This window comes from Sparus aurata, chromosome 17, assembly GCF_900880675.1.
Source record: "Sparus aurata chromosome 17, fSpaAur1.1, whole genome shotgun sequence".
Classification (NCBI taxonomy): Eukaryota; Metazoa; Chordata; class Actinopteri; order Spariformes; family Sparidae; genus Sparus; species Sparus aurata.
Window position 1 is genome coordinate 17,854,856 of NC_044203.1, and position 27,234 is coordinate 17,882,089.

The 27,234-nt window shown below is 42.8% G+C and overlaps 3 protein-coding genes across 6 annotated transcripts; 1 reads left to right on the plus strand and 2 right to left on the minus strand.

Annotated features, from left to right (window-relative positions):
• Nucleotides 1-592: 592 nt before the first annotated feature.
• Nucleotides 593-8,152, minus strand: fez2a (fasciculation and elongation protein zeta 2a). 3 transcript variants are annotated; one of them, XM_030393504.1, is made up of 10 exons: nt 7,643-8,152; nt 5,674-5,782; nt 5,379-5,495; nt 5,119-5,251; nt 3,437-3,693; nt 3,168-3,248; nt 2,960-3,035; nt 2,812-2,877; nt 2,164-2,189; nt 593-1,681 (listed from the first exon to the last, which is right to left on the minus strand). In XM_030393504.1, the coding sequence occupies exons 1-9, from the start codon at nt 7,978-7,980 to the stop codon at nt 2,179-2,181; spliced, it is 1,188 nt and encodes a 395-aa protein (XP_030249364.1). In that variant the 5' UTR covers nt 7,981-8,152; the 3' UTR covers nt 593-1,681; nt 2,164-2,178. The 3 variants fall into 3 exon arrangements, with proteins under 3 accessions (XP_030249364.1, XP_030249363.1, XP_030249365.1); XM_030393503.1 differs by lacking the exon at nt 2,164-2,189 and having other exon boundaries at nt 7,643-8,151; XM_030393505.1 differs by lacking the exons at nt 2,164-2,189; nt 3,168-3,248.
• Nucleotides 8,153-8,477: 325 nt separating this feature from the next.
• On the plus strand, nt 8,478-13,161 carry ubxn11 (UBX domain protein 11). Its single transcript, XM_030393502.1, has 14 exons — nt 8,478-8,730; nt 8,820-8,860; nt 9,563-9,646; nt 9,884-9,984; nt 10,065-10,116; nt 10,200-10,279; nt 10,365-10,470; nt 10,554-10,771; nt 10,852-10,929; nt 11,005-11,092; nt 11,178-11,281; nt 11,373-11,446; nt 12,738-12,887; nt 12,972-13,161. The coding sequence occupies exons 1-14, from the start codon at nt 8,660-8,662 to the stop codon at nt 13,144-13,146; spliced, it is 1,422 nt and encodes a 473-aa protein (XP_030249362.1). The 5' UTR covers nt 8,478-8,659; the 3' UTR covers nt 13,147-13,161.
• Nucleotides 13,162-14,149: 988 nt separating this feature from the next.
• Nucleotides 14,150-26,729, minus strand: cep85 (centrosomal protein 85). 2 transcript variants are annotated; one of them, XM_030393499.1, is made up of 14 exons: nt 26,458-26,729; nt 25,469-25,528; nt 25,233-25,364; nt 21,158-21,951; nt 19,462-19,592; nt 19,140-19,257; nt 18,824-19,009; nt 18,106-18,258; nt 17,866-18,020; nt 17,642-17,759; nt 16,914-16,964; nt 16,713-16,820; nt 16,363-16,606; nt 14,150-16,025 (listed from the first exon to the last, which is right to left on the minus strand). In XM_030393499.1, exons 2-14 carry the CDS (start codon nt 25,506-25,508, stop codon nt 15,862-15,864), a joined length of 2,394 nt encoding a protein of 797 aa, XP_030249359.1. In that variant the 5' UTR covers nt 25,509-25,528; nt 26,458-26,729; the 3' UTR covers nt 14,150-15,861. The 2 variants fall into 2 exon arrangements, with proteins under 2 accessions (XP_030249359.1, XP_030249360.1); XM_030393500.1 differs by lacking the exons at nt 25,233-25,364; nt 25,469-25,528; nt 26,458-26,729 and adding an exon at nt 22,598-23,934 and having other exon boundaries at nt 15,862-16,025.
• Between the last annotated feature and the right edge of the window lie 505 nt (nt 26,730-27,234).

Consider the following 27,234-nt stretch of genomic DNA (forward strand, 5'->3'; position numbering starts at 1 on the left):
CCATAAATGTTCATCCCTCCCTTTTCGCTTCATTATGCATTAGATCTTAATAGAACTGGATTCAAACCCCTGGGGAAAACTTGGTGCTTCCTACTGTTCAAGGTGCAGTATGTAAGAAGTGGAAAACAAACCACTCATCCCGTTCTCTTCTAATCCTAAATTATAACCAGGAAGAAGGAATTTGAGTTGAAAACATTTTTTAAAAAATGAAGTGAAGTTATCAACAGAGTGTGAGTAAATAGCAGTTTTGACTTTAGGAAGTCTACGTATTGTGTTGGAGAGATACCCACTCAAGTTAGCATGCTAACCATTTAGCTAGTCGCAATCTAAACCTCCTGTGCTAGTGGTGTCAGCACCACCGTTAGCTGCACAGCTAAACGAGCTAATAAGAGAAGGCAGCTACTGTTAGCATCAGTTAGCAGTTACTCTGGTGACATGCTGCCCCCCATTTGTTTCGAGTATGAATTTGATGGGTGGCATATTCCTACATATTGAACCTTAAATTCTGATTTTGTTAAGGGTGCGTATTTGTGTTGGTGACGTCATCTTATTGCATGATCAAATCAATAACAAACAAACAAGACAAAGCAGGTGTGGTTTTGTCAATTTATTTGAAATATTTACAAAATAAATTAACAATGAAGCAGGTTCTGTAAGTTTCCCAGCAGTTTTGACATTCATTCATTTAAAATAAGTCCTTTATAATGTACAAAAGTTCAGGCAAAGGCAGCTTGTTCAAGAATACACAGAGAACAACAACCCACTCGTGGTGTCCGCTGCCCTGAGCGTGGCAGGCACGTCGACGCTCCGTTCTCTGGTTCAGAGCTGCAGTCAGCGTCGCGAAAGTACAGACAGTGCGTGGGTCACAATTCGGCGTTCACTCAAATGCATAGTTAGTTAATTGATTAGCTGATTTCAGTCCTGACTTCATCATCTCAGCGATCAACGCGTCATCTTCCAGAGAATAATAACAATAATGATAATGTCTGTAGGCCTATTGTTCTGCTGCTACACGGAAGGCTGTGTTGAATCACATGATGGTTTTGCACTTGGATTATGTCGATGCACAAGTCAACTAACTTGTGTATTTGTTACTATTACATATGTGTCTTTGTATCTGTTTCCTGCACTTCTCTCTGTCTCTCGTGCTGCTGCAGCACTCATTGATTTGCCCCTCTTCTGTTTCTGCTTTACAGTCTCGATGCTCTCCTGTTTTATCACTCTTCTGTGTTCAGCGCGCGTTGTGCATCTGTTGGTTGCTCGGTGGATATAGTTAACAAAGCCCTTTGCGTTCTAGCTCTGCCCTAAAGCCCAACGGCGCGGCTGCTATGCTGGTATATTTACCTGGGTATATTTCTCGTGTAAGTTACCATTCTTCGGATACTCTTTCACAGTGCGAGACAATAAAAAAAAAGAAAAACTTTAAAAAATGGAGGAAAGAAGTCAAAAATTCACAGGAACACACGAGATTTGCAAAATCACAATGCTCAACACAAAATCAATACAACAAAAATCAAAGGAGGGACAAAAGAAAAGACACATTTTGATGTAAACACATGCAGGAATAAATTATTGTGCTTCATGTCTGCCGAAAAAAAACACGGTGACTCCTCTTCTTCTTCAATCTGAAGCCTCTGCTGAGTGTCAGGCACCGTCTCCCTGACCTACGTTGGGCAAAGCACTGCAAAAACAGAAGAGATTAATATTAGAGAGCAAAAAGTGATTAGAGATGACGATTCAGCATGGGGGGGGGGGGGGGAGGAGGATCAGTACAAATTACAAAGCAGGAGATCAAGAAGAGGAAAAACACGAGGAGAGTCATTTTGAAGAAGAACTCAAACCTATTTGTGAAGTAGGGTGGGTAACAGTGCGAACTAACAATCATCAAACTGTGTCATTAATGTTGACTAGAGGGTGAAGAGAGCTTTTAAAGTGTGTGTCAGCGAGTCAGTGACAATGAAAGGGATGAACCATGCTGCAGCCGGTCACCGCGTGGGAAAGTGGGGGGGCAGTGAAAAGGTTGAACATCAGACTGGTCGGACGGCACTACAGTTCGGTGGTAGTTAGGGTGGGAGGTGGGTGGGAGGTGGGGGGGGGGGGACGCTCTCGCAGTGTGAGCTGAACACCACAGCAGTGCACATCACATGTGAACGTGTCACAAACCTCTCCATCGGCCGCTCACACCAGAGCTAATGCAGCAATCGATTAAGATCGTAAGAAGCAGAGAAAGACAGGATGAAAACAGAACATGTGTGAAAGGAGGCAGTGAAGGTCTACACTGCTCCTTTGATGGAGATTATAGAAACATTTGAGACCTGGCAGTCAGCTGAAGGACTTTTTACTACCAGACTGACATTGTGCTTTCTACACAATGAGCAGCTGCTCTCTGTTTATCGTTTACAAATGATTTTCCAACTATGCCACATGTAAAAAAAAAAAATTATGCTTTGCTGGAGCCAACTGTCAGAATGATGCTTCGCTGTGTCCTTCAACAGATTGATGATCAACATATGATTTGTTCTGTCGCTCCAACTTGAGGTGTCAAACAAAAAACTAACAGGGAACTGTTTGGCTGCAGCAGATTAAGAAGAAAAAAAAACAACATAAAATGAAATAAAAGTATTGCAGGTGTTCAACCAATCGGAAATGTTCAGTGCTTATTGGAGATCCTGATCCCTCCAGTGGAAACACACTGGGGAAAGTTCCTGCGGTCATTGATCCTTTTGGCTTCTGTCAAACATGATTGACAGTGCATACACAGACAACACATCATGTCACAGACTTCAATTAAAACAAATGAGGAAAGCTCACCTTTGAGAATGTAATCTGTCAAGAGACTGGGCACCTTGTCACTGTCGTCTCTCATAGCTTGAAGAACTGAACGGCAGCAGATACAGAAGAGTGAGTGGATCAGTCGCAGCCAGTATAACTCAAGTACTGTTATTATGAAGACACTTACTCTTAGTGAGGATCTGGAGGTCCTCCAGCGAAGGAGGATGTCCCTTTTTCTCATACGGGATGACCGTGGTCAAATACTGTAAAACAAACACAAAGACGAGGGACGAAGGTTCTGTGGTGGGTGTTTCTGTGGGATGACATTCCTGACAAAGTGCATATTTTCAGTCCAGAAAACAGTAGGAAGAGGTTGAGCAGAAGTAGAAAATAACCTGTCGTTCACTGCACCCGCTCCCAAAGGTTTGGCGGAAGCTGTTCTGAATGACAGAGGAGAGTCCCTCCACGCTGAAGCGCTGGGGAGGAAGGAAGCCAGGCAGAGAAACAAAGATTGGAAAAGACTTCAGGAGAATTCAGTTTGTTGGAAAAAACAACAAGGAATAGAGTGAGAAATGCAGCAAACAGTAGAAAAAAAGAAAGATCTGAAGGCTTCGGAACATCACCAGGGTGGAAATGTTGAAATCTGAGGGAATAAAACACTCACTGATCCCAGCGTTTTCTCCTGCAACGCCCCGGCACCGCCTTTGAGCTTCTTCTTCTTCTTCAGCAGCTCCCGGTGCTCCTTTTGTCTGTTCTGTACATCGATGAGCGCCGAGATGAAGCTGTTCTTCACCTCTTTCTCAAAGTCCAGCTCATCTCTGAGAGCCAGCTGCTGCACCAGCTCCTCCGAGAACCTCCTGATGTTCGTCTCCGTCTCCTCCAGACGCTCGTTCAGCTCCGCGACGGTCAGCGTCCGTACCCCTGGACACAATCAGATTATAGTAGTTTTTAGCAAATGTAACACAAAGAGAAGTAAATAATATATTTATTGGGGACTGTTTCCAACTGCAGATTTACACACAGCAGGAGGGTGTGAGTGGGATTGAATCAAAATAAATGATAGTGCCATCGTTGATCAGAATAGAGGAACGTGTGTAAACGGTGTGTTTTTATTACACAGATATCACCTGTTTGTGTGAACAACTCAAAGTTATTAAAATAGTTTATTAAAAACATATCACAGGCAGGGATGCACAAAAGAGACTTTTTTTTTAAGTTTTAAAGTCAGTGCACACCGAAGGCTGAGATGTAGTGGGCAAAGATGGATGGTTTCATATCCCACACCTCTAATAAGATGGGGATGTCTTCCTCTGAGACTGAAGCCCCTTTTAGATAGAAAAGGTAGCACATTTTCAGCAAGGTAAAGGCGGCAATGTGCCACCTTGTCTTTCTAAAAGGGAAGAGTAATATTCCTTCTTTTCCAAAAAAGCCACCACTTGGCTGCCACTGGGGTAGGCGTAAAAATGTGACGTGACATGAAGCACGAAGTTGGGCAGTGAACAGTGACAACGAATTTGTCTTCAAAATAAAAGCTTTACATTGCACCCCATAGGAGTTTAGCACTGGGTTCTTAGCATGGGGCTTTTAATTTGAAAAGTAGCGACTGTTAGTAGCTTGCCACTACAACAGCAAGCGGACAACGAAGACTACAGAGACCGAGGAGACGCTAGAATCTTCCGGATCTCAGCGGCTGTCCAATTGCTCATTTTGACGTCCGCGGATGAAGTGATGGACTGACTGCTGTGATCAGCTGTTTCCTGGTTTTAAAACTCCCCGGCTGTGGGTCGCACAACAGTGCACGTCATCAACCCCTCTGCCCATCTCATGGAATTGCCGGTAAATCGACGGCTCGGATTTATATAGCAATGGAGGTGGAAAAAAGAGTACCCTCCGAGGCGTCATACTGGCGGACCAAAACAGACCCCCAATATATACCGCCCTCTGTCTAAATCCGCGGACCTGGCCGCAAAAAGGACGGCCAAATTGGCAGCTTGCTGCCCAGTATCAAAACGACTTGTGACGACATGCTTGGCTCTCTAGACTATTCTGCGATGCTCTACGTCATGAGAATACCGTCACCTACTGTATGGGAATGTGTAGATGCTGTGCTTCTAAGGTCAATGACAGAAATGTGGCAACGTATTATCAGCTCTATATACTGACTATGATTTCATTACATCCGATGCAGAGTGCAGAAACAAGTGATGGTGGGGGCGGAGTGGCTGAGACAGAGGCGCCATTCACCTTATTACAAGACACTGAACCATCAACGTGATTTTGAGGCTGTTATTTTCGGGTGAAAGAGTTACATAATGTTGCTTTAAGTCCCAGTTGGCAGACACTCACTCCTCTCAAAGCTGGGGCTGCTGGTGGCCCGCTGGACATCCAGGGAGATCATCGACAGGTCCGACTGAGAGGGGTTGTGCTTCGCCTCCAGGTCAGGAGAGTCCTGCATCATCTCCTCTATCTCCTCGATAACCTGCACGGAGCACAAGCCCACATCATCAGAACCCAGTGGACATCAGTTACTGAATCCCTGTAGGAGCCATGTTAAGCTGCTGCTCTGCATTTTCTAGGCCTACACTGGAGCTTTGCATGTAACTTACCTGCTCTGCTGTGAAAAGCGGCTCCTCGGCAAGGCAGGAGACGATGATGGAGTGCATGTCCAGCTGCTCCCTCAGCTCCTCGTCGTCCGACAGCTCCGTCGTGACATCACTCTTCCTCTGGACAGGAGCAGGACAGGGGGAGGGAATTTAATCAAGGGCTAAGCCCTGGCACAATGAATATTTGAGATTTGTGAGATGAACGAAAACGAGAGATTTAGGAAGCAGGGGAGGGGGTGGAGTGGGGGTGGAGGAGAAAGTGGGACAGAGATTAGATGGGAGGGGCTGGATCACTCACAGGCTTCTCCTGCAGGTTGAACGTGGGTGCGTGGAGGGAGCATGTTCGTGACTGTTTCCAGTCCACTGGCATCACACGCCCATAGTTACTGGTCAGAGCGTTCCAGATCCTGTGAAGGAAAGAGATACATGAAATCCAACAGAACCCTCAGAGACATTTGAGAAAGCCCTGATGATGCCATTTCAGTATTCTTGGATCGTACAAATCTATAGCAACAATGGGAAGAGTGTAAGATCCGTGTCTTAGCTCTGAGTATGAAGGCTCCTCAGACTATTCTTTTATCGAAGCATCCCTTTAATTTCTCGCAAAGACACTGATGGAGGCTGTATGCACAGTACAGGGACACCACAGAAATACGTTTAAACATTATTGCCACAATCGTTTACACAGTTTTTATGCAGAGGTTGGAAGTTTAAATCTCAACAGAGCTTATCAAGTTGAAAATGCCAGAGATGATGACATCTGAAGGCCTCACGAGAACCCAAAGCTGCGGCACGCTACCTCCTCATATCTGGCGACGCTGTCGTCGCAAAATATTAATGTTTTTTCACTCTGACACACGCTGTTCTTAAACACAGTATGTGTCTCTGGTTCGGAAATCTGCTATTACACTCAAATAATTCTTTTTTAATTTGAATTACATGTATATTTAATGTTCAGAGGTAAAGGTCACATTTCATGCAAGGTTTTTCTATCATGTTGAATCAATGTGCACAAATCAGATAACTAGATGTGTGATTTATTACAAGAGACAGAATAACTGAGTTGAAATGCATTATTGGAGTTCTTTGTGAGTTTTCTGAGTTGTATAAAGTTTTAAAGGGGCACTATGTGGTATTTGAGACGAAACTCAAACTCAGATTTTAATATTTAAAATGTAAAAGAGGTGATAATACAAATTCAGAAATATTCATTTTCATAACTGAATAAACAAGCTGTTCTCAGAGGAAAATAAGGTTTCGAGAACACTGTTTGAAGCTGGAAAGGCGGCAGGGTCCGCCAGATATAAACAAAGGAAAACACAGTGACTCTCTTTAAATTCCTTGTTCCGTCCGATTAACAGTCCAAAACCAACAGCTTTAAACATGAAAAGCCACAAATCCTCACATTTAAGAGGCTTCCACCAGGAAATGTTTGGTGTTTTTCAGAACTACAATATTCATGACTGTAAGATATAATATCAAATCGACAAACAAATAGGTCTGCATTCACTGTGATCCTAGAATGACCACCTTTAAAGGTTCACTATGTAGTTTTGAGGAAGACATTTTAATCAGATGACAAAATGTTATGCCTACACAAACTAAATAAACAAACTCTCTTCATTGACCTTAAAGGACAACACAAATTCATACTGTTAACCTTTGTTTATATGTGGCGGACCCTGCCACCTTTCTAGCTCCAAACAGAGTTCTGAGGACCTAATTGTCCTCATAGATAGCTGCTTTATTGAGTTATGGAAAAAAAAAAAATAGCATTATTATTCATGACTGATATTGTAAATGTTAAAATTCTTAGTTTGAATTTCTAGAACTCTTTTTCCATGGTGCCCCTTTAAATATCGGCTGTGAGGATCAAAGATGAGTCACGGTCCTCTTCTCATCGGCTAATATCTGTTTTTAGAGGCCGTTTAGGGCCATAAACAGATACTAGACCGATATCAGAGCACCTGTTCGGTTGAATCTGTACATAATTCAGCTAACATTTTCAGCAGTGTGTCTCTTCAGTGGTCCTGTGTGCTGAGTTGTGATGAGGAAAGATGGTGGCAGACAGTGTGTAGCTGTCTCTGCAGCCCCATCACACCCGTGTAAACACACAGTGTAACCCACTCTGATGGACGCTGGATCCCTGGAATAGGGAATTAAGACACAACACTGCTGAGACACCCCATTTAGATACATATAAATGATGGATCCACACAGCATGCAGACAGCCAGGATGGGGCCCGGCCGGACACACCGACACTCACTCGTCTCTGTCCAGCAGCGACTCCTCGGTGATCTCACTGACGGGAGCGATGCTGTCCGTCCTGGCGTCAAAATTTCGGAAGCACGCGGATAACTTCTCGTCGAAATCGTTCACCAGGTCCTCCATGGACCTGAAAGCACCGGTGTCCCCCGGGGAGAAGCTGCTGTCATACAGCTCGGGGATATCCCCATCCTCGTCCGGGAGGAGCTGCGGCGCCGCTGCCGCTTCCCCCGCGGTGGACACTCGGCCTTTCCGCGGCAGCAGCCTCTGGTCTGAAACCATGCTCAGCTCACCCAGAACCGGCCAGTCGTCGTCGAAATGTGCGATGGGTGCAGCCATAGCCCGGCCCCGGACCAGCCTAGTAGCCCCGGGTTAGCGATGGGTGTGTAGCGGGACTGGCAGGCCTCAGCATCCTCTCTGAATGCCCGCTCACTTCCCACACAGAGCGGCGCTGAGCCGGACAGTGTGGCTGCACCGCCGGCCGACTAGTGGCCGAACCGCCTAACTGGATCATTCAGGCTGGAGGGTCTAAAGCAGAGCACCGAGAAAGCCTGGTGACAGGTTTATTACACTGTAGAAGAGCGTGATTACAATATAATTTCTCTGAAGTAATTTTAAAGAAATAGAAAAACATACAGCCTTATTTATTTCATCAGCGGGTCCCATTCGGATATACATTTTCTGAGGAGCTCTGCTTGTTTTTGCTAATTTATTGAGGGAAAGCTATATATAAATAAAAACATCTCGTGCCATTATGAAGCAAAATAGTTAATGACAGCAGCCACTCTCATGACATGTGTGTTTGTGACATAAAGAAACAAACACACACACACATAAAGAGAGAGGGGGGGGGGAACAGCGCCCTCCTGTGGCTGAAACAGGAAACATCCAGCCATCATCTCACATTTCAACGGCTCCCCTCCGCGTTGCTACTGGCAACAGACTCCAAACAAACACAGGAAAGCCCTCTGAACAGGAACAAGTGTGTGATATTCAGCTGCAGCAGCCTACAGGTAAAATGAGTTCACCTTTGGCGATGTTGAAGAAAACGAGACGCACCCCCCTGCAGGACTCTCTGGGTGAACAGGGGTAGGTCACACACACGCTGCACGGCAACACACAGGTGCTAACTCCACTGCTCAGGGAACAGACCTTGTTAACCTGTGTTTGACCCGCAGGGGCGGACAGAAGGTGCCCTTCAGGAGGGATCTGCTAAAAGGTATGTTGTTAGTCTGCGTTAAACACTGACAGCTCCCTGAAACAGCAGCTTGGAGAGAAAAGAAACGTGTTTTTATTCAGCATTCACTTGTTACAGCAGATCAAGAGTCAAACACAGAGGAAATAAGTGATTGAATGACAAAAAAAGATAAAATAAGGCAAAGCTAAATACCGAATAATAATAAAAAGTCATATTGAAGTAATACTAACAAAGACAATATGCACTCCATCTCCCTTTATATATAGATATGAGCCATAAGGTCAGTTGCACAGGATAACTGCACCCATAAACTGTGACACACAAGGGGTGTAGTCATGTACTAAAAAAACATATAAATATAAATGCACCTAGACATTGAATTGTACAATATGACACGGTGTAAATATGACGAATATACTGTATGTTTACATATTGTTTATATAAGTATAAATAGTGTTATATAAGTATAAATAGTGTTATATAAGTATAAGTAGGGAATGGACTTGAAGTATGACAACTAAAAGTTGTAACATTGCCTGTCTTCGTTGTGACTGTTTTGCTACTATATATTATATTATATTATTAGATTGTGATTGTGATTATATTGGGCTGCAAATACTTAGTATTTCCATTATGGATTAATCTGCATATTATTTATATATGAGTATGATCTCTCTTTCAGTTTTTTTTTATTTCACATAGTTTTGTGTTTTTTGTTTTCAGAATTTCAGGCAGGATTGGCTGACAATGATGAATCCTCTGATCCTGCAGCTAACTATGCCTCCATTGACACCTCATTGAAGAAAGGTATAATTAGTGCAATGGGTTTTTTTTTTTTATTTAAAAGCCAAGTTTATCTGCTTTTATTTCCAAGTTTATGTGTTTATCTGCTTTTATTTAATGCTTTTATTTAATGGAAATCAAACTGAAAACCTAACCTAAATCCAGTCATGTGGTAGGTATTGATCTTTACTTACTCAATCAATATATTGTATACATTTATATGAGTGTGAAGGATACTCTCACGTACTTTACGTACTTCAGGTGTTCCACCGAGCAACTTTGAGCTCATGTCTGCCATGATGCAGCGGGTGACCCTGCTGGAGAAAACAGTGAGGAGCCAAGCGCGGGAGATCGATCACAAGGTGAACACGTAACTCCTCCAGACGAGCAGACAGCTCGCCTTTCAAACATGTTGAACTCTGACTTTACATCTTCTTTTAAGGATAAAAGGATCTCAGCTTTGGAGGGAAAACGGAGGCCTCTCAACGAATCAGGTAACAGACCTGAGTGTTATATAAGTCACATATCGCTTGATAAAAGGGTTTTGATTGTGGCTACATTTCCTGTGTTGGTTCAGAAAGCACACATGAGCTGAGCGGCAGAGACGATCTTGAGAGAAGGTGCCAAAGACTGCAGAATCAAGTGATTGAAATGGAGGTAGGTTGATTAAATTAAACATTCATGTGTTTATATTGTGATTACAACGCTCCCAATTCTGCTGATCACCACACTATCCTTGCAGAGCTTTCTGAGTGACTACGGTTTGATCTGGGTGGGAGATGGCGAGAGCGGTGACTCAGCCGAAAGTAATAAGCCACAGAGTGTAGGGAGAGGCCTTCGGCAGCCAGGTAGCTTTTATCTGCTGACTTCTTTATAGGCTTCTGCTTCTACCAAAAGGATTCCTAACGTGCTGGTTGTCTTCCCTGTGCAGACGCCTCTGCAGTCAGGAGCTTCCACATGAACTTTGACCTGGTGGTGCAGAGGATCAGGGAGCTGAACATCCTCACAGGGGACGGCGAGTGTTTCGTACGATCGACGGCCACGGGGGCGCAGTTGGCGAAGAAGGATCCCATTCAACTGAGTCTCTACAGCAACGGGATCGTCATGTTTGATGGTCCTTTCCGCTCCTATCAGGAGAACAGCACCCAGGTGAGCTTAAGAAAGTTGAACAAAATACTCTACACATTGTTCTTTGGTGGTTCCTAACTCTCTTTCTTTGGTTTATGCAGCGGTGCATGCAAGATCTGATGGCCGGGTATTTTCCATCCGAGCTTCAAGGAAGATTCCCAGACGGCGTCCCTTTTGAGGTTTGTTTCCTCTTGTTCACCGAGAAGATGTGTAAATTCGCAACGAATTGCTACTTGTCATTATATTCTGTGCAGGTTCATGACAGGAGAGATGAGAAATTCATCTTCAGGCCACCGTGGGATAGATTTCCTGGTGAAGGTCAGGCCGTTCGAGGAGGGAAAGGTGAATCTGGTCTGTCCTGCAGACATTAAAAACCAACACTCCTTACGTTGCATGGTCTTCATCATCATTCTCATGTTTTCTTCAGGCAAGAAGATGAGCGTGGATCAGTTCGTCAACAGGTTACCGAAGGTGATAGTAAAGGCTGGTCGTGTAATTGATATCAGGGACTCAGTGAGGGGCGCCCTGCAGGTATGGACTCCCTACAGTGCACCAACCTTCCTGTCTGTACTTGTACTAAATCACTGCAGTCGGCTCATTATCTAACAAGTACTTTCACTAGGGTTCATCTGATGCCCAGAGCGGCGACTCAGTGATCCTGATAGACACACCGTCACTGCAGGCCATGAAAGACAGGTACCACACATTTTGTCGTCTTTTATGTGAGCCTAAGCTGACAATTAGTGGACGGACCAGTGGTGTTCAGCCATTAAAAACTCATGCTGCGCAGACAAATCCGTAGAAAAGAGTTTAAAGATATAGTATGTGACCTCATACTACGTTCAGAACCAGATAAATAAACTTCAATGAGGGATTCAGAAAGTGAGGAAGGAAATCGGCGACAAGACTAATTATGATGTGAAAGACGTTGAAAGGTGTTTTTGATAACATTCAGCCACTAAATGAGGCTTTCCATCTCCCTCCTGCCACTGCATTGACGTTAAAACATCGCTTTTGTTTGAATCATCTGCACCCTCAAATAGCTGCTAGTTTGTGGTACTAGCTAATTTTGCTAACATTCGCTTACATTAATGTCGCCAATGCTAGGCAGCTAATGATAATGTTGCTATGGCTAGCTAATGTAAATGTTGCTAATGCTAGCTAGCTAACATGTATTTTGGTAATGTATGTTGCTAACATGTATGTTGGACAGATTCTATAGCACTGTAGAACATTTTTAGTTTTTTTCCCAAAAAAACTACCAAGACACTTGATCGCTGATGTAACTCGGATATGCTAACGGTCTAACGGCTCACACACTTTGTTAATAGATGGAACCAGCTGTCAGCATTTTTTAGATTACTGATCCACTATCATAATAGCATTTATGAGGAAAAGAGATACTTTTACTGTGCAATGGTGGTTGTTATACAATGAAGACAACAACTCCCATGATCCCACACTACTTACGTCTTTTGTTTTGCTTCGAAAGATGGACCCCCAGTGGCAAGAAATAACATATAGTGCATTTAAATTGTAGACGATGAGGAGACAAAATATGTCAGGCTGAAATTACGATGCACCAATCTAAATATTTTAATGGGATCTGAAGGAAAATGTTGCACTTTTGGTTTAGTCTCTCAGTGTAAGATGCAAGATGCTCTGTACATATGATGATGTAGAAATAATTATCAACCATGTGGACGTTACAAGGAAAAACTGGGTTAATGGGGTTAAAGGAATTACTTGATTCACGGAACACACGACATGATGTAAAGGCTGATTAAAATGCTGATGTGACCACAGCGGTTCATCGCGGGGGATTACTGTATGCACTGGTCTGGAAAAAATAGGCCAGGTCAACATGGAGAGCCAGCGCACAAGAGCTGAGTGATGTGGACCACGAGTGAGATCTGATGTGAAGGAGTCTCAGCCTCTATTATAATAATCAACATATGAAGTGTGTGTTAACTTCTCTACATTACAGACTGCAGGTGCTCAACACTGACCGGCCTGCGTCAGCCCGTGATGTTATCACACTCAAGGTGAAGTCAGAAGATGGGAATCATACATTCATACTGAAGATGTGCCTCTTAGAAACAATCGGCCAGCTGCGACAGTATCTGGATGCACACAGGTGAGACAGTGTTCTCCTGCGCTGTCAAAAAGTCTTTGTCTTTTCAACATGTGGCAACGGTCGATTGTATTTCTTGCATTGCAGAGGTGGTGGTCTTCCCGGCTATGACATCATCAGCGTGTACCCACAGTGCTGCTACGATGACGACTGCCAGACGCTCAAGTCATGTGGGCTGACGACTAACGCTACTCTGCTGCTGCGAATGAGGAAACATCTCCCCCATCATTCACTGACTGAAGCTTATAAGATAAACTCATAAAGTAGCTATGCACGACGTGTAAAGGATTTTTTTTTTCTTTTAAGGCAGCCTTTCTCACAGCGGACCTTCTGACATGACGTAGTACCAAAAACATCTGTGTTACTAATAACATTTGGCTGAACGGTGAGCCAGCATGCATCAGGACCCTGAAACTGCGAAGCTAAATGGAATTCGGCCACTCATTACTATTTTAAGAACTTTTGCTTTCCCTTCTGTGGCATGTGTCAGATGTCACACTGGGATATCCATAAAACCAATCTAAAACCACTGCTCTTTTATTTAATTTTACCAAATGTAAAAACTGTACACCTGGTGATGTGGAACTGGGACCATTGCTTAACACAAGAACAGGGATTGGTGGTCCACTGCGCACTGAATGACTGTAAATGAAACCAGAAAGATTTCATGACACTGACAAAAGAAACAGTGTTATATGTCAAACCCTATGTCAATCATGACATTGTCGATGAAGTACCCAAAAGTTATATATTAGAAGAACAGATTCCAGTGTTAAATTTGACTTGGGTAAAAGTGAAAATCACCCACACAAATGGTTCAAAAGAGAAGTTTTAAAGTACCTGATGTTAAATATTTGATGGCTCTGATATTTTGATTTTTTTCTGATCATCAAAATCTGTTTTTTTTTTTACTTGATTGCCAATAAATCGTTTTAAAATGTGCTACTCCGATGCAGTATGTAATCTGCAAAGTAATAAGTAGCTAGTATTACAACATACATGTAGGAGATTAAAGAGCACATTTGGCTCCAGAATATAGCAGAAAATGGAAATACTCAAGTAAAGTATCTCAAAATTGTACTTAAGTATATTTCTTCAGTAAATGTACTTAGAGTCTATCACTGGTCATTGCCAGTATCAGTGTGGCATTTTGACTCAGAGGATCCAAGTTATAGAAAGCTGGTACTCACGATAGGCACTGCGGTTAAACAATCAAAGAAATCCACACGAAATTTGAAATCAAAACAAAATCAAAGTGCAGAACATAATGTTGAAAATCTTTATTTCTAAAATATGCAAATACAAACGAGGACAAAAGTATGAAAATATAAACATCTTTTTCCCTTTTGCAAAAACATTTGAGATGTTAAGGCATGCGGAGCCTGACTTTCCAAAGAGAAATCTTGTGCTAATCGAGTTTTTAAAAAAAGGTCCCATGAAATGAAAAATGGCTTGTGTGTCCCTGGGTGTGTTGTTCTGTGTGACTTAGTCCATAAAAAGGTCATTGTTGCATATTTTTTATATTAAAATCCCTTTCTCTTCCTGTAAAGTGTCAAGTTTAGGTTTTTTTTTTTTTTAAATGGCTTATTCCATCCAGTACCAATGTGATCAATGATTTTCGGGGTGATCCAGCCAGCCCCTCCTCTCATCATCATCATCATCATCATCATCTGGTATCAAAACACGTCCCACTGCCACCTGCCAAACTTTGTCCTTCCCGACATTAAATCCAACATCCCAACATTTCATCTAATACGACACACATCAAACAACAGGAGTAAGGAACTTAAAGACACTTCATGGGACCTTTACACATTATGGACACATTACAGGTTGTTAGAGTCAGAAACACATTAGGGGGGACTCACTGAGTTGTCTAAGCAAACAAAGAAAATAAATAATACTGAAGATTAATACTGTCAAATGCAAGTCAGTCATATCAACCTGAATAAACAGTATACTGTGAAGTTTTCAGATTCTACAAACGTCACACAGACTGAAGAGGTTCAACTAACTTAGTTTATCTACCAGGGACAAAAAAAAAACAAAAAACAAAACAGTGTAGGGGGCGACCACGAGCCCAAAGTTATCTGCTACATTCAGAGTCAGGGAATGTATTGACTATCCTACTGGTTGATACACTGAGAGAAAGGTCATATTGGAAGAGTCAGCTGCAAACAGCCCTTTGTGGTTGGTCTAAAAATGAATTAGCATTGTGGTTGCAAACGTGACAGGAAGGCACATGGTTGGCGTTCATTCAGAACGAGGCCTGCAGCAGAGAGAAGCGTTCACAGACTTTCACAGGCTGCTTCGGCCGGAGTTTCTTTGGTAATAAAACTGTTGGGAGGCCTTTCGGTGCGAGAAGCTGATTTGGTATTTGTCAAGTCCTACACCTCACAGCAGAGTCTCATGTTACACCATTTTAAATAATGGCGTGTCAGTAACATGTTCCTTGTGAATTCAGTTAAAAGCAAAATAGTTTCAGTTGATTGTCAACCACTTCTTGAATAATTCCCCTCGAGAGGGAAATTGAGATTTAAATAAATTATATTTGTGGGACTTCTACACAAATACTTATCCACTAGAGTGGAACACAAAGTATAAGACTGTTTGGTTACGGACAGTATCATGTCATCATTAAAAAAAAAAAAACTACAAACACACGCACACACATACAATGCTTAAGAGGATCAAGTATTAGAGGTAAGTTATTTTCTGTTAGCCCTTGGACTGAAATAGATGAACTCACCGGGGAGGGGGAGGGGCGGGATCTGAGCTACAGGCAGGCTTGAGAATTGACGTACAGTCTGTCTGAGGAGAAGCTAAACCATTTGGGCTTTCCTCTGTCCTCATTTTAAGGAAATTAAGTTCCAGTCCTCTGTCTGACATTCAGTCACTGAAAGACGAGCCCATTTTAGATGCTTCAGAGGTGAAGTGGGGCTTAACGAGAGTTCCTTCCGTCACCTGGGTGGCGAGGTTATTGGGTGATGCAGTTTTCTCCCATGTCCTGCGCGTAACGGTCCAGTATCACATTGCGCAGCTCCTCGACGTCTCGACGGAGCTGCTGAGCTTCAACCAGCTTCTTCTGTAGCACCTCTGGACTCATCCAGTTCTCTGCCTGCTCTGCCACCGGAGGGGGCGCTGGAGAAGCAAAACATTAGTCTGATATGCGTCGTGCAAACAGGTTGTTACATTTAAAGACAGGCACTGTTCCTAAATTACAAATGAAAGTTTATGTTAGGTTACGGTTGAAATTTACAAGCTCTAGATGACTATGCATGCATCTATATTGCCCAATATTTGCCAGAACGCCATGAACATTTTGGTTGGCTTTGGTTTGAATTTTTTCTGTTCTTATCCAGCCGTGGAAATTACTCAAATCTACTTCCATAACTCTGCACAATGCCTATGAACCTAGAAGAGGTGCCTGAGCTCTATTATCAACAAGAGAGAAGAGTAGCATTCAAAAAGTGCTTACATGTGAGGCCGAGCAGCAGGGAGAGGTTGGGGTCTTGTCCCTGCGCTCTCTGAGTCAGGATGCTGCACAGTGAGCGCATGTCACTGAGGCAGGAAGCGATTTCTATATGAAGCTTCTGTGTGAGGCGAGCCCCTGCTGGCTGCAGAGCAGAGGAGGCCTGACTGGTGCTTTTCTCCTCCCCGTCGCTCATTTGCTCCTGCAGGGTCAGATTCTGCTCCATCAGTTCCTGGTTCTGGACCGACAGCTGAAACACAGTCGTCAGCGTCAACATGACCCAGTGTTAGGCGATTTCTAACAAGGTTTGTGAAAAGACACACAGGTGCATTTTTGGGGGGAATTATCTATCTCACCTCCTTCATTGCTGTGTGGAGCTCTAACACATTCTGCTCTTTGGCCAGCACCTCTTCTCTGAGAGCCTGAGAGCTGTTCTCTTCCTGAGATATCTGCTCCTCCAAAGCCTGCAGACACAAACATATAAAGACATGCAAATGTTATGTGACTATAAAAATCAAAAATCAAATCGCTGAGACTCAGTGTGAAGAGACACACACCTGGATCTGGGAGCCAAGCTGCTCCATCATCCGGTGCTGCTTCTCAATGACCTATAATTAAATAAAACAGCTTTTAAACAATCTTTCTCATTTTATTATCACGAAACATCTTTCTCCTGCTTATTCTTTGGGACTGGGAGGTTGTGACCTAAGCTTGATGGGAATTGTGTGTGTAAGTGTATGTCCCTAATTGTTTACTTTGAGGAAGCATACAGCAGCAAACCAAACATGGTAAACATTACACAGTAGAGTTGCCTTGCTCTAAAAGTAATGACAAAGCAGATGAACAAATATTACCAAGAATATATTTAAATTGTTTCAACAGCTGACCATCTTTATCCACAAAGTTAAATGTTGTTGCTTTAACTACAATAAACAGAAATAAACTTTGATAGAACATTTCTCGTTGGTTAAACTTTAACTAAACACACACGTCAATCTGACCTCACTCAGATCGACTTTTGGAAGCTGGAGTCATTTTAAGTCAAACAGATAAACTACAGTTATATTGAACAGAATGAGCATTTTTTTTCTAGCTGCAGTATTAATGATACTTTCAGTGCTCATGTTTTGCCTCAGCCCTACTCAATCAAAATTCCTTGTAAAATCACTGTACTTTGTGAAGGAAGGCATTCCAAGTATTCAAATGAAAGCTGTCACACAAGTACTACAAGTACCCAAATGAGCTTTTAAAAGAAAAAACACAGAACAGACAAATACCAACAGACCTTTTTCAGTCTCTGCTGCTCCTCTCTCAGAGTGTTGTTCTCTCCTCTGAGCTTCTCAATATCCAGTGAAGGCAGTCTGGCTCCATCCTCGAGGCCCTGCTGTACCCGCTGCTGCATGCTGATGAAGACAAAAAGAAAAGAACACATTATGCAAAGTTATTTCTGAATTAATGTTCCCACTGAGAGGATGGCACATTGTTGTCAGACTGGCTTTTTGTGCGTACTCAGTAATGGTGGTCAGCAGGTCTCTCTCCCTGCGTTTTTGGTCGTCCAGATGTGCATCTTTTTCCTGTAGTTGTGAGCGCGTCGTCTCCAGACAGACCTCCAACTCTTGTACTTTGTCGTGGAGCTGAGCCACCTGCTGTTCAGCCTCTAGAAGCTGATGTAAAACAAAAAAACAAAAATCCAAATTTAATTATTTAAATCAGAGAAGATGTGGTAAGATTGGACGAAATGGTTCTTACCTGCTTGTTCTGGCCCTGGTAGTCCTCCAAGGTGGGCAGGTCAGCCAGATAGCGCTCCAGAGTCTCGATACGCTGCTGGTTCTCTCTCTTCAGTTCAGATTCCTTCTGACACTTCTTCTTCAGATTGTTGATGTGCTTGTCTCGACTGCGGATCTGTGTAAGTGGGAGAACATGCTCAAATGTGGCAAGTTATAGGTGCAACACTCATTCATAACTCAGAAAAAAGTGAGACTGTTCAAATGTGTGACTGTTCATACAAACACCATCACACATCAGCAACAGAGGAGCTGTTTCAACACCTTTCTTTCATCTGTCTATATGAAATTTAGTGTTTGGACTTTTGTTATCAATCATACACAGCATGTAGGATCTGTTTATGTTAGAGAATAAAGAGATTTTATCGACAGAATCTCTGCTCCTGTGGGCAGAGTAAAGAGCTTCCTGTACAGTTGTTTCCTGTAAACTGAGGCAGGAAATATGACTGAATTTGACAGCTTCTCTTCATTACCAAGTATAGGAATTTAAATGCAGTTCTCATCCAACAAATGCCACTAAAACAGAAGCAAAGTGAATATTTGCATAAAAAAAACTATATACAAATACACAAATACAGTACATCTTCAGCTTTAGTGTGCCATATTTTTTTGTTATACCCTTCAAATGCTTGCTTTCAACTGTTGTTTGTTTATGTTAGAAAACACATTAGTAAAACACCAACCCTCTCTTCCTGTTTCTTCATCTCCTCTGAGTGTCTCTCACAAGCCTCCTTCAGGCTGTCAGTCAGTCGGCGCGTCTCGGCCTCAACTGCCCCCAGCCTGCGCTCCGCCTCCGCCTTTTCAAGGGCAGCACAGTCGGTGCGCTCAGTAAACTGCGCCCTCAAGAACACGTTCTCCCTCTGAGCCTCCTGGAAAGCCACCATGTGATACCAAGATTTCAATAAAGATTCTTGAGGGTAAATAGTTTGTAAGGAGGATGACAGTATAATACAGGGTTCTCTGTGTTGCTTTTACAAGATAGTCAATGTTTTCACTAACCTGCAGCCGCAGCATGAACATATCCCCGTAAGAAGCTCCTCTGCCCAGGAGCGCTCCTTGGACCTGCAGCTCGCTTTCCCTCAGACGCTGCTCCAACTGGATCATATGCTGCTTTTGTCTGAATCATGACCAGGTCCAAGCATCATAACCAACACAAGAACACCAATAAAGTCAGCAACACAGTGGACAGTACAGCAATCTAGCACCCTTACCACAGTATGAGGTTAAGATTAATTTCCTTATTATCAGACAGTGAGACAAAGATTCCTTTCCCTCAACATAATGTCCACACATGAACAGTAAAATAATTTGAGGCACTTGCCTCTCAATGATGAGCTCCTTCTCCTTCAGCAGACTCTCGCTGGCTTTGACCAGAGCGTCCCACTTGCCAGAATCTGAGTGAGTTGGTGTCGAGTACAGAGATGGGTACTGACCCACTCCAGCACTCATCAACTGTAACAAAAAGACAAAAACCATGTGACAGTCAGAGCTGCAGCATGTGGAAAGCATATGTAATGGTGATGAGAGAAAATAAATAAACTGCATGCTCATCTGACTAGGGGTGTGCCAAAATATCGATACTACCATATATCGCGATATTTCGTCTTGAGGTACATTATCGATACACTGGTGCCAAATATCGATATCTAAAAATGTAAAAAAAAATAAATAAAAAACTTTTTTTTTTTTTTGGCCCACCACCACTTCCCCTTTTCGGAGGACAACTTTATCTTTATTCAAACATAGGTATACAACCAAAAAAAATTAGAAAAATGGTTTAAGTAGCTCTGAAACCCACACATATAGATTGTTAATGATAGTTGTAGTCAGTGTGTGTGTTAAGAAGAGACACTGTGCAATATACTCTGAAATTCCTTGCAATATATCGATTACCGCAGAATCGCTGTATCGTGATATTATCGTTGGCAAAATATCATGAAAGTATCGTATCGCGAGGTACCTGGTGATACCCAGCCCTACATCTGACAGCCATCAACTTTATCTCAGCGCAGCATAGACAGTGTGACGTACAATTTATACAGATCTTGACAGAAATACAAAAAATAGTCACATGAAACAAAATGCAGACAGCTTTGAAATAACTGTTAGACTTGGCCTGTCAGACAAAGTATTCTTATATCACAGACAGCACACATCTGACAGTAGGAACTATGTCAATAACAACATGGCAGTTTCAAATGGTGATCACAAAAGAGAACTAAAACTTGATGAGGATCCAGCCATGCCAATCTCTCTCTTTAGAACTGAATGTAATTACACCTCAGTGACTATTTAAAGTCTATTTTCCAACACACACTGAAGGCACTGCCAAATGTCAGCGTATTCTGGTGCCCTGAAGAATATGTTCAGCACCATGAATGAATGGATGCTTTCACAGCCAATCCCTTCCTTTATGAGGCAAAACTTCACTTGAAAGCAAATATCCGGATGAGTCCAGTTAGATTTTGTATTTGATTAAACTGCCAAGTCTCAGTCTCATCTCAAATTGTGTAATAATTCATAAGTGTATTGGTCAGCACACAGCAGATGAAGTGGCAACAGTCACTCCAGACTGGTCAGCATCTGTCAACATTTCTGAATTGGTTGTGCAACAGCTCTTTACAGCTAGCAAGAGAGAAGCTGCGACAAGCGTTGATCAAGCATGGGATTTTCCACATGAAAAGCATAATAACTTTTTCATAAACCTTATAAAAACAGTTTGAAGTCGTTGTGATTCAGACTTCGCTGATTAACTTGACATGTCCTTCTTCAAAATAGGACAGGGCGTCTGTATGGCTTCAGGCTTTATACAGTGGAGCGCTGTATTTCCAATGTTGACCTATATATGTGTCGGGACCTAAATTTCAGATGTCCACCAACAACCGACTGCCCCACATGTCTACGCCAAAGTGTTTTCCTCAGAGAATACACCTCAGCCCATTCATAACAGCTAAAACAAGATTAAGAAACTTTACTTATCTTTAGCGTGTTATTTTCTAATGAAAATAAATGCTTACCTGCATTTGTTCCACTTGCAGGCGTAAACTCTCCAGTTGCTGCTTATGTTGCTGTTGTTGCTGCCAGCTGGACATTTCACTACATCTGTCCTGCCGCAGTGGATCGTAACCCTTGGCGCCTGCATGCTCCCTCAGCAGAGCCTGTGTCTGCAGGCTCAGAGGGTTTGCATAAACTCCAGGAGATCCAGCCGTACCAGGCTGACCGCCCCGCTGATTAGAGGTTTCTGCTGTGCCGGGAACCCCAGGCCTTGCCTCAGGCAGAACTTTATAGCTGTGCTCCATGCCTCCTCTGTAGGCCTCAGACACACAGTCTGAGGGGTCTCTAATCCCAGTAGCTTGTAATCGGAGTCTGACATCAGGGCATAACCCCCCTAGCAGCACTGACTGATTTAGCGTAGGCTCCACAGCAGGAGTGTCAAACCTCTGGCCCTCGTCCACGCGTGTGTGATCCGAAGGGAAAAGCGAGTGGTCCAGTCCATTGACAAGGCTGCGGTAGCGGCTCAGGCAGTCTGGTTTTGGCCCCACAAGATCACCTCCCACACCAGCCTGAGCATCCAAGTTGGGCGAAGATGCTGATTTGGAGAGAGAGGAAGACTTCGAGGTGGAGCCACTTGGGGTTCTGGAGCCAGACGAAGACCTGTGTCCCTCAGAGGACAGGGAGTCCTCATGGAAACATGACTGGGGCTTAGAGGCCGGGGCTCCGGCCGTGGATGGCATGACATGTGCAGTGGGTATGGGGATCTGACTGCGGATGGGCTGGAAAGGGGGGCTGCTGCTGGTGGTACTGCAGAAATCTTTAAAGAGTAGAAGAAGAATAAGTCATTAGAAATCTCATTTAACATACAGACAGACCTTGTTAAATCGGTGCAGAATATCTAGAGCAATACTGCAGGCCATTTTCTCTATTTTCAGTAAATGATGTAAAGGAGATGCAGCAGGGTTTATGGGTGGCCTACTTTGATGATGAGGTGTCACCACTGAAAGAATTAACTGGCTCAGACTGACTCAACCGAGGGAATAGGCTTATTATAGACTTAAACCAATGTGCAGAATGAAGACTTTGGATTACCTGATTAACAAAAACAATATGTTGCAGTAAAGAACTGATAAAACCTGGGTTAGTGTAACTGAGTTAACATGTAAGATAATTATTCTGTTACCATAGAACTGCTGACTAAACAGTCTTCCTTTTTAATTAGCAGAAACCCCTGCAATCATTCCCTTGAAGGCACACAAAGATAACCACCCTCAGAGTACACTCCCAAACCACTTCATTAAATCATGCACAAAAATGTTAACTGTCTTCATCTGGAAACCTCAGAGATCACATTATGCTTAGGAGAACTTCAGAAACAAAGCAAAGATCACCACAACCAACCACCGGAGATCTCTGCAAGCTCCAACACAAGTCAAAGTTACATAACTCTGATTTCTACAAACCTGAGAGACCTGCTGAAGTCTGGAAATCTGGCATTCACTCCAACGCAACAAACATGTTATTAGCTGAGGCATTTTTTTCTAAAGCTGAACTGAGCAGAGCTGAGCAGCACAACGCTTTTGATCAAAACAGTCCGTTCTCTGCATTTCTGGACAGTACCAAAATCGACTTCTGAGGCTAAGACGGACAGCGTTGCAGTAGACAGTCCCCGTCCCCAAAGTTGTATTGTCCTCCAACAGTCGAACCAGCTTGTATGAAGCTCTGAGCAAACACACAAACAGGCGTACACAGGAAAGGTTATGGGTATTAATAGCCCACATCTCAGGTTACAGAGTGATCTGTGGGTGCCGCTTATTTAAGCACCTTGCCTCCTCCCACTAAAACACACATCACGCACACGTACATCCAAAGTCAACGACTGAGCATTCTGCTCAGTTTAAATCACAACTTCATCAAACTAGAGACTCTTCACGATCACAGAGAAAACTAATTAGTAAAAAGGCAAAACATAGAGAAATCAACATCAATCAAGATTTCGGGAAGGTATAACTACAGATATAAAAGAAAGCCTCCAGGGTCCACCTACTCATGACTGGCTCAAACAAGTCGAAACTACTCTGCAAGAAGAACATTTGCTTCATATTTGCTCAACAGACATTCCTTTGGAGAGTATATAACATAATACCAATTACCTGTAGCTGTAAAACACCAGGCCACTAACAACAAAAAACGTAGTTCCTTACTTATTTTTAAAAAATGTGCATCTACAACTGGTCATTATTGTGGCTAAATTTGGGGCTAATTGGCATGTTGCTAGGCACAGCTGTCAGTTTAAATGCTGGGACAAAGCTCTACCAGTAGCGTGCTCAACAGCTGTACCAAACAAGTCCTGCCTGTAAAAAGAAGTTACATTCAACAATAAGACCCAGCTTTAAGTATGCATAGACTACATAAACATGTATAAGGGTTGAGAAAACAAGTGTGCAAACTGTATAAAAGATGTAAAAAGGAGCTGGGTCACGATGTGCTTGAAGGCAACTTCAATCATCCTAGTAATGTTGTCCTAAAGGTCCTCAAGGATTGTGAGAGAACACTGAACACCTCAAGATATGTCTTACTGTTCATTCGGACGGTGCAGGAGATATGCATCTACTCATTTTACTAACTGTTTTCTACACCTTCCCTTTCAGCTTTAGGGATGTTTATCTGGATACTGGACAGGTGACGGGAGGTGTGCAGAGGTCTTTACATCACCATGGGGATCAGGGAAGTTCTAAAAACACAGCAGTGAGCTCAGAACAACATCATTATAGAAATGTATAAAATTGAATCATACTTACTAGTCAGCTATTCAAAGCGATTAGGGGTGCTATTGTTTAGACATAATGTGTAAAAAAGAGCTACAATTAAGGGTTTTTTGTTTAATGTATCTATTAATCTACCATCCATATTCAAAGTTAATTGTTTAGTGTGTTAAATGTCAAACAATTTTGAAAATTGCTCCTCACAATTCCTAGAGCCCAAAGTGGTGGCTTCAGATTGCTTCTTTTGTGCAATCAACATTACAAAACCCAAAGACTCTTCATTTACTCTAATAAATGACATAGTACAGCAGCACATCCTCACATCTAAGCAGTCAAACCCTCAACATTTTAGCTTGAAAACTAAAACAATAAATCTTTTATCAGAAAAAACAGCAACTAATTTTCTTTAAATCGACTGATCATGGCAGCTCTAGTGCTAAACGCATCCTTAGGACGACCTCTGGAAGGCAAACACACACCACTGGAAGTAGATGCAAGAAAAAGACTGTTGACCTGTTTGCAGTCATTTTGAATAGTCCCCAACAGGCAGCCCTGCCGTGAATACCAGCTTTGTGAAGTCCAAACCCCACAGTGTTTATACACTTCTGATCATTTTCCAGTGTATTATTTTGTAGTGTTTCCTGTTACACATGGGACCAGCCGCCCCCAGCGGGCCAGCCATTACAAAGAACTTTTCTGATACTGCATGTTTGCTATTCTTTCCACTCAGTCTATGAATGCAAATATAGCACATACACACACCCCATCTCTGGTGAGATTTCACATTTTCTCCTGTGGGATATTCCCATCTAAAAATCATACCAGTATTAAACAAAAAACTCTTTGAATGTGACATTTCTCTCCACAGGCAAGGTCCAGTCTCCATTTAACAGTCCAGTCCTGGCAACACCCCGTCCTCCTGATCAACCCACAACACCAAAGTAGTGCAGCAGAGCCTTGGGGCTTTTCAGGATGGGACTTTAATCTACCTCCACAAATCTCCCGAGCATCCTCAGTGGATCATGAACATTTTTCTCACTCTATAAATAGCATAAGAAACAGCAAGAGAAATGTGAAGACATGGCCTGGCATGACTGTTTTCTACATTCAAATCAGCTTCAACACCAATTTAAAAGTATAGTAGTTTACTCATTAACAAGCACATTTTAGAATACAAACATCCTGTAAAGCTGACAATAATAAAGATAACAGTCACCACTAAGGAATCTAACTCCAGAGTGCAAACTGGAGCTCCATTGCTGACAGACAGACTTCATAACAACGTTACATAACACATGCTACAGGCAGGGAAGGAACAAGCAAAAGTCATCACCTTCTGTACTGTCAGATGCTGAGGTGCCAAGACCAGTGTCCCCACTATCCGATGTTCCAGGCCGGCGGCCAAAACGGCTTTGGAACTTCTCCGACACAGCTGGCGTCTGCCACTCCATGTCAGCGAACCGAGCTAATGTATATTTGTGAAACGGGACAATGGCAACAGAGGATTATATCAACACATGATGAACTGACGTGCAGATTGTGCCTTTTGACAGCAGAGTGTCAACTTACCCGCTGGTTTGGAGTCAATATATCTCTGTGAGGTTGTCATTCCATACAAGACAATGTCACCTGATTGAAACAAAGAAGAAGTACATAATTCAGATTGCACAGATACACCGAAAAGATATTTTAAATCTTTGTTTGGTTTTTGAATCACAGATGAAGATGAAGTTCAACATATTCTAAGGGTTTAGTTAACTGGGAAAACAGTGGAAGATGCTGGCAAGTGGGTTTTAGTAATGTACCAGGGACTGAGATCTGAACAAAAGCTCCTTTCTTGCACACTGCATTTCATGAACTGCACGTCCACGGCCTCGGACTCAGCAGCTGTTCCCTCTTGACTGACACGCTCACCTATCAAACTCATCTGCCTCTCAACATGCCTGAAACAACCTCGACATATCTTTCTGGGTAGCAACGAAAATAACAACATGAGCACGTCTTTGCGTTACATAACCGATTACACAAACATTTCTATCCCTAAAAGAGGTTACAGGAAGTAGCGCGTTACATTATTAGTGGCAAAAGGATTACTGATGGATACACGGAGTCCGAGATGCAGCCTGCTTGCTACAAACTAATCCCCCACACCAGCTAATTCATAAAGGAAATGACTCGCTAACAGTTACACAGCCAAGACAAGCCATTAGCTAAACGTGACTAATCGCTAAATTGGATTTGTTAAAATTACACCATGCTAGCTCAATGCGACAGCCATCTCTACCGCGATCTGGGCTGTTTTAAAACAAATGCTTGAAGGTTTCCTCGCTATAACATTAATACTGTTCAACTGCGATGCGCTGCACCGTTAACCATTTTAGCTAATCCATCAAATCCGTTTCCGTCTAACAAGCTAACGTTAGCTAATGGCTAACACAACGCTGGCGTTCGCTTAGCTACTTGAGTTCACATTAACGTTACAAAAATCTGTGAGTGTTCGTGATAACATTATTTTAACTCAGCCTGTTGTTGGTGCAGACAAAAAAGAGTCACTTTACCTTTCACACAGAAACAGAAAGTTGAAAGAAATCTCGGGTTGTGGATGGCAACCGAAGCCGAATCTGAACCATCCGCTGCTGCTGCTTCTGTTGTTCCGCTAGCCAACTGAACAGATTCTCTCTGATGGCAGGCAACCCGTCAAAGGCACAATAGCCGCTTGTTTAGCGCCACAGCGCCGCCCGTTGAACAGCAACGCTTCGTGTTGTGTGAGAAAACGTTTGAGGGTTTCCTGTCTGAAACCAGCAAGCGTAGGCAGTGGTTACATTTGCAGACTACAGCCAGCAAAACTGGAGCGACGATGTTTTCAAGACTCTTTCTTTAATGTTACTGTCAATGCAGCAACAAAATGGCAGGGCTCATTCTGCCATCTGACAAAAACGTCTACGGTCGCCCAAAACGAACGAACCCAACAAGAGGCGTTGAGATGCATAGAATAACGCAGAAAACGAGACTTTCACGCCGGTACAAAGGTGTAAAAACATATTAAACGGGTTTATAAACATACTTGATCAGACTAAAACATACTCATTGGGCATTGGGGTAAATATTATATGGTAGAATGCAAAACATGATTGTCATGTTTGTCGCAGGCGGCGCACAAACCAGCAATAAACAACACATTACATTAAAAAAAGACTCCCTAATTGCCATCAGCTGTTCTACACGGTGAAATATATTCTACTGATCCTATTTGCATGATTGAGACACTTCTCCTTTTTAGTTTGAACGCTTGGGATGACACAGAAGTGAAAATACCACAACTGCTGACACGAGTT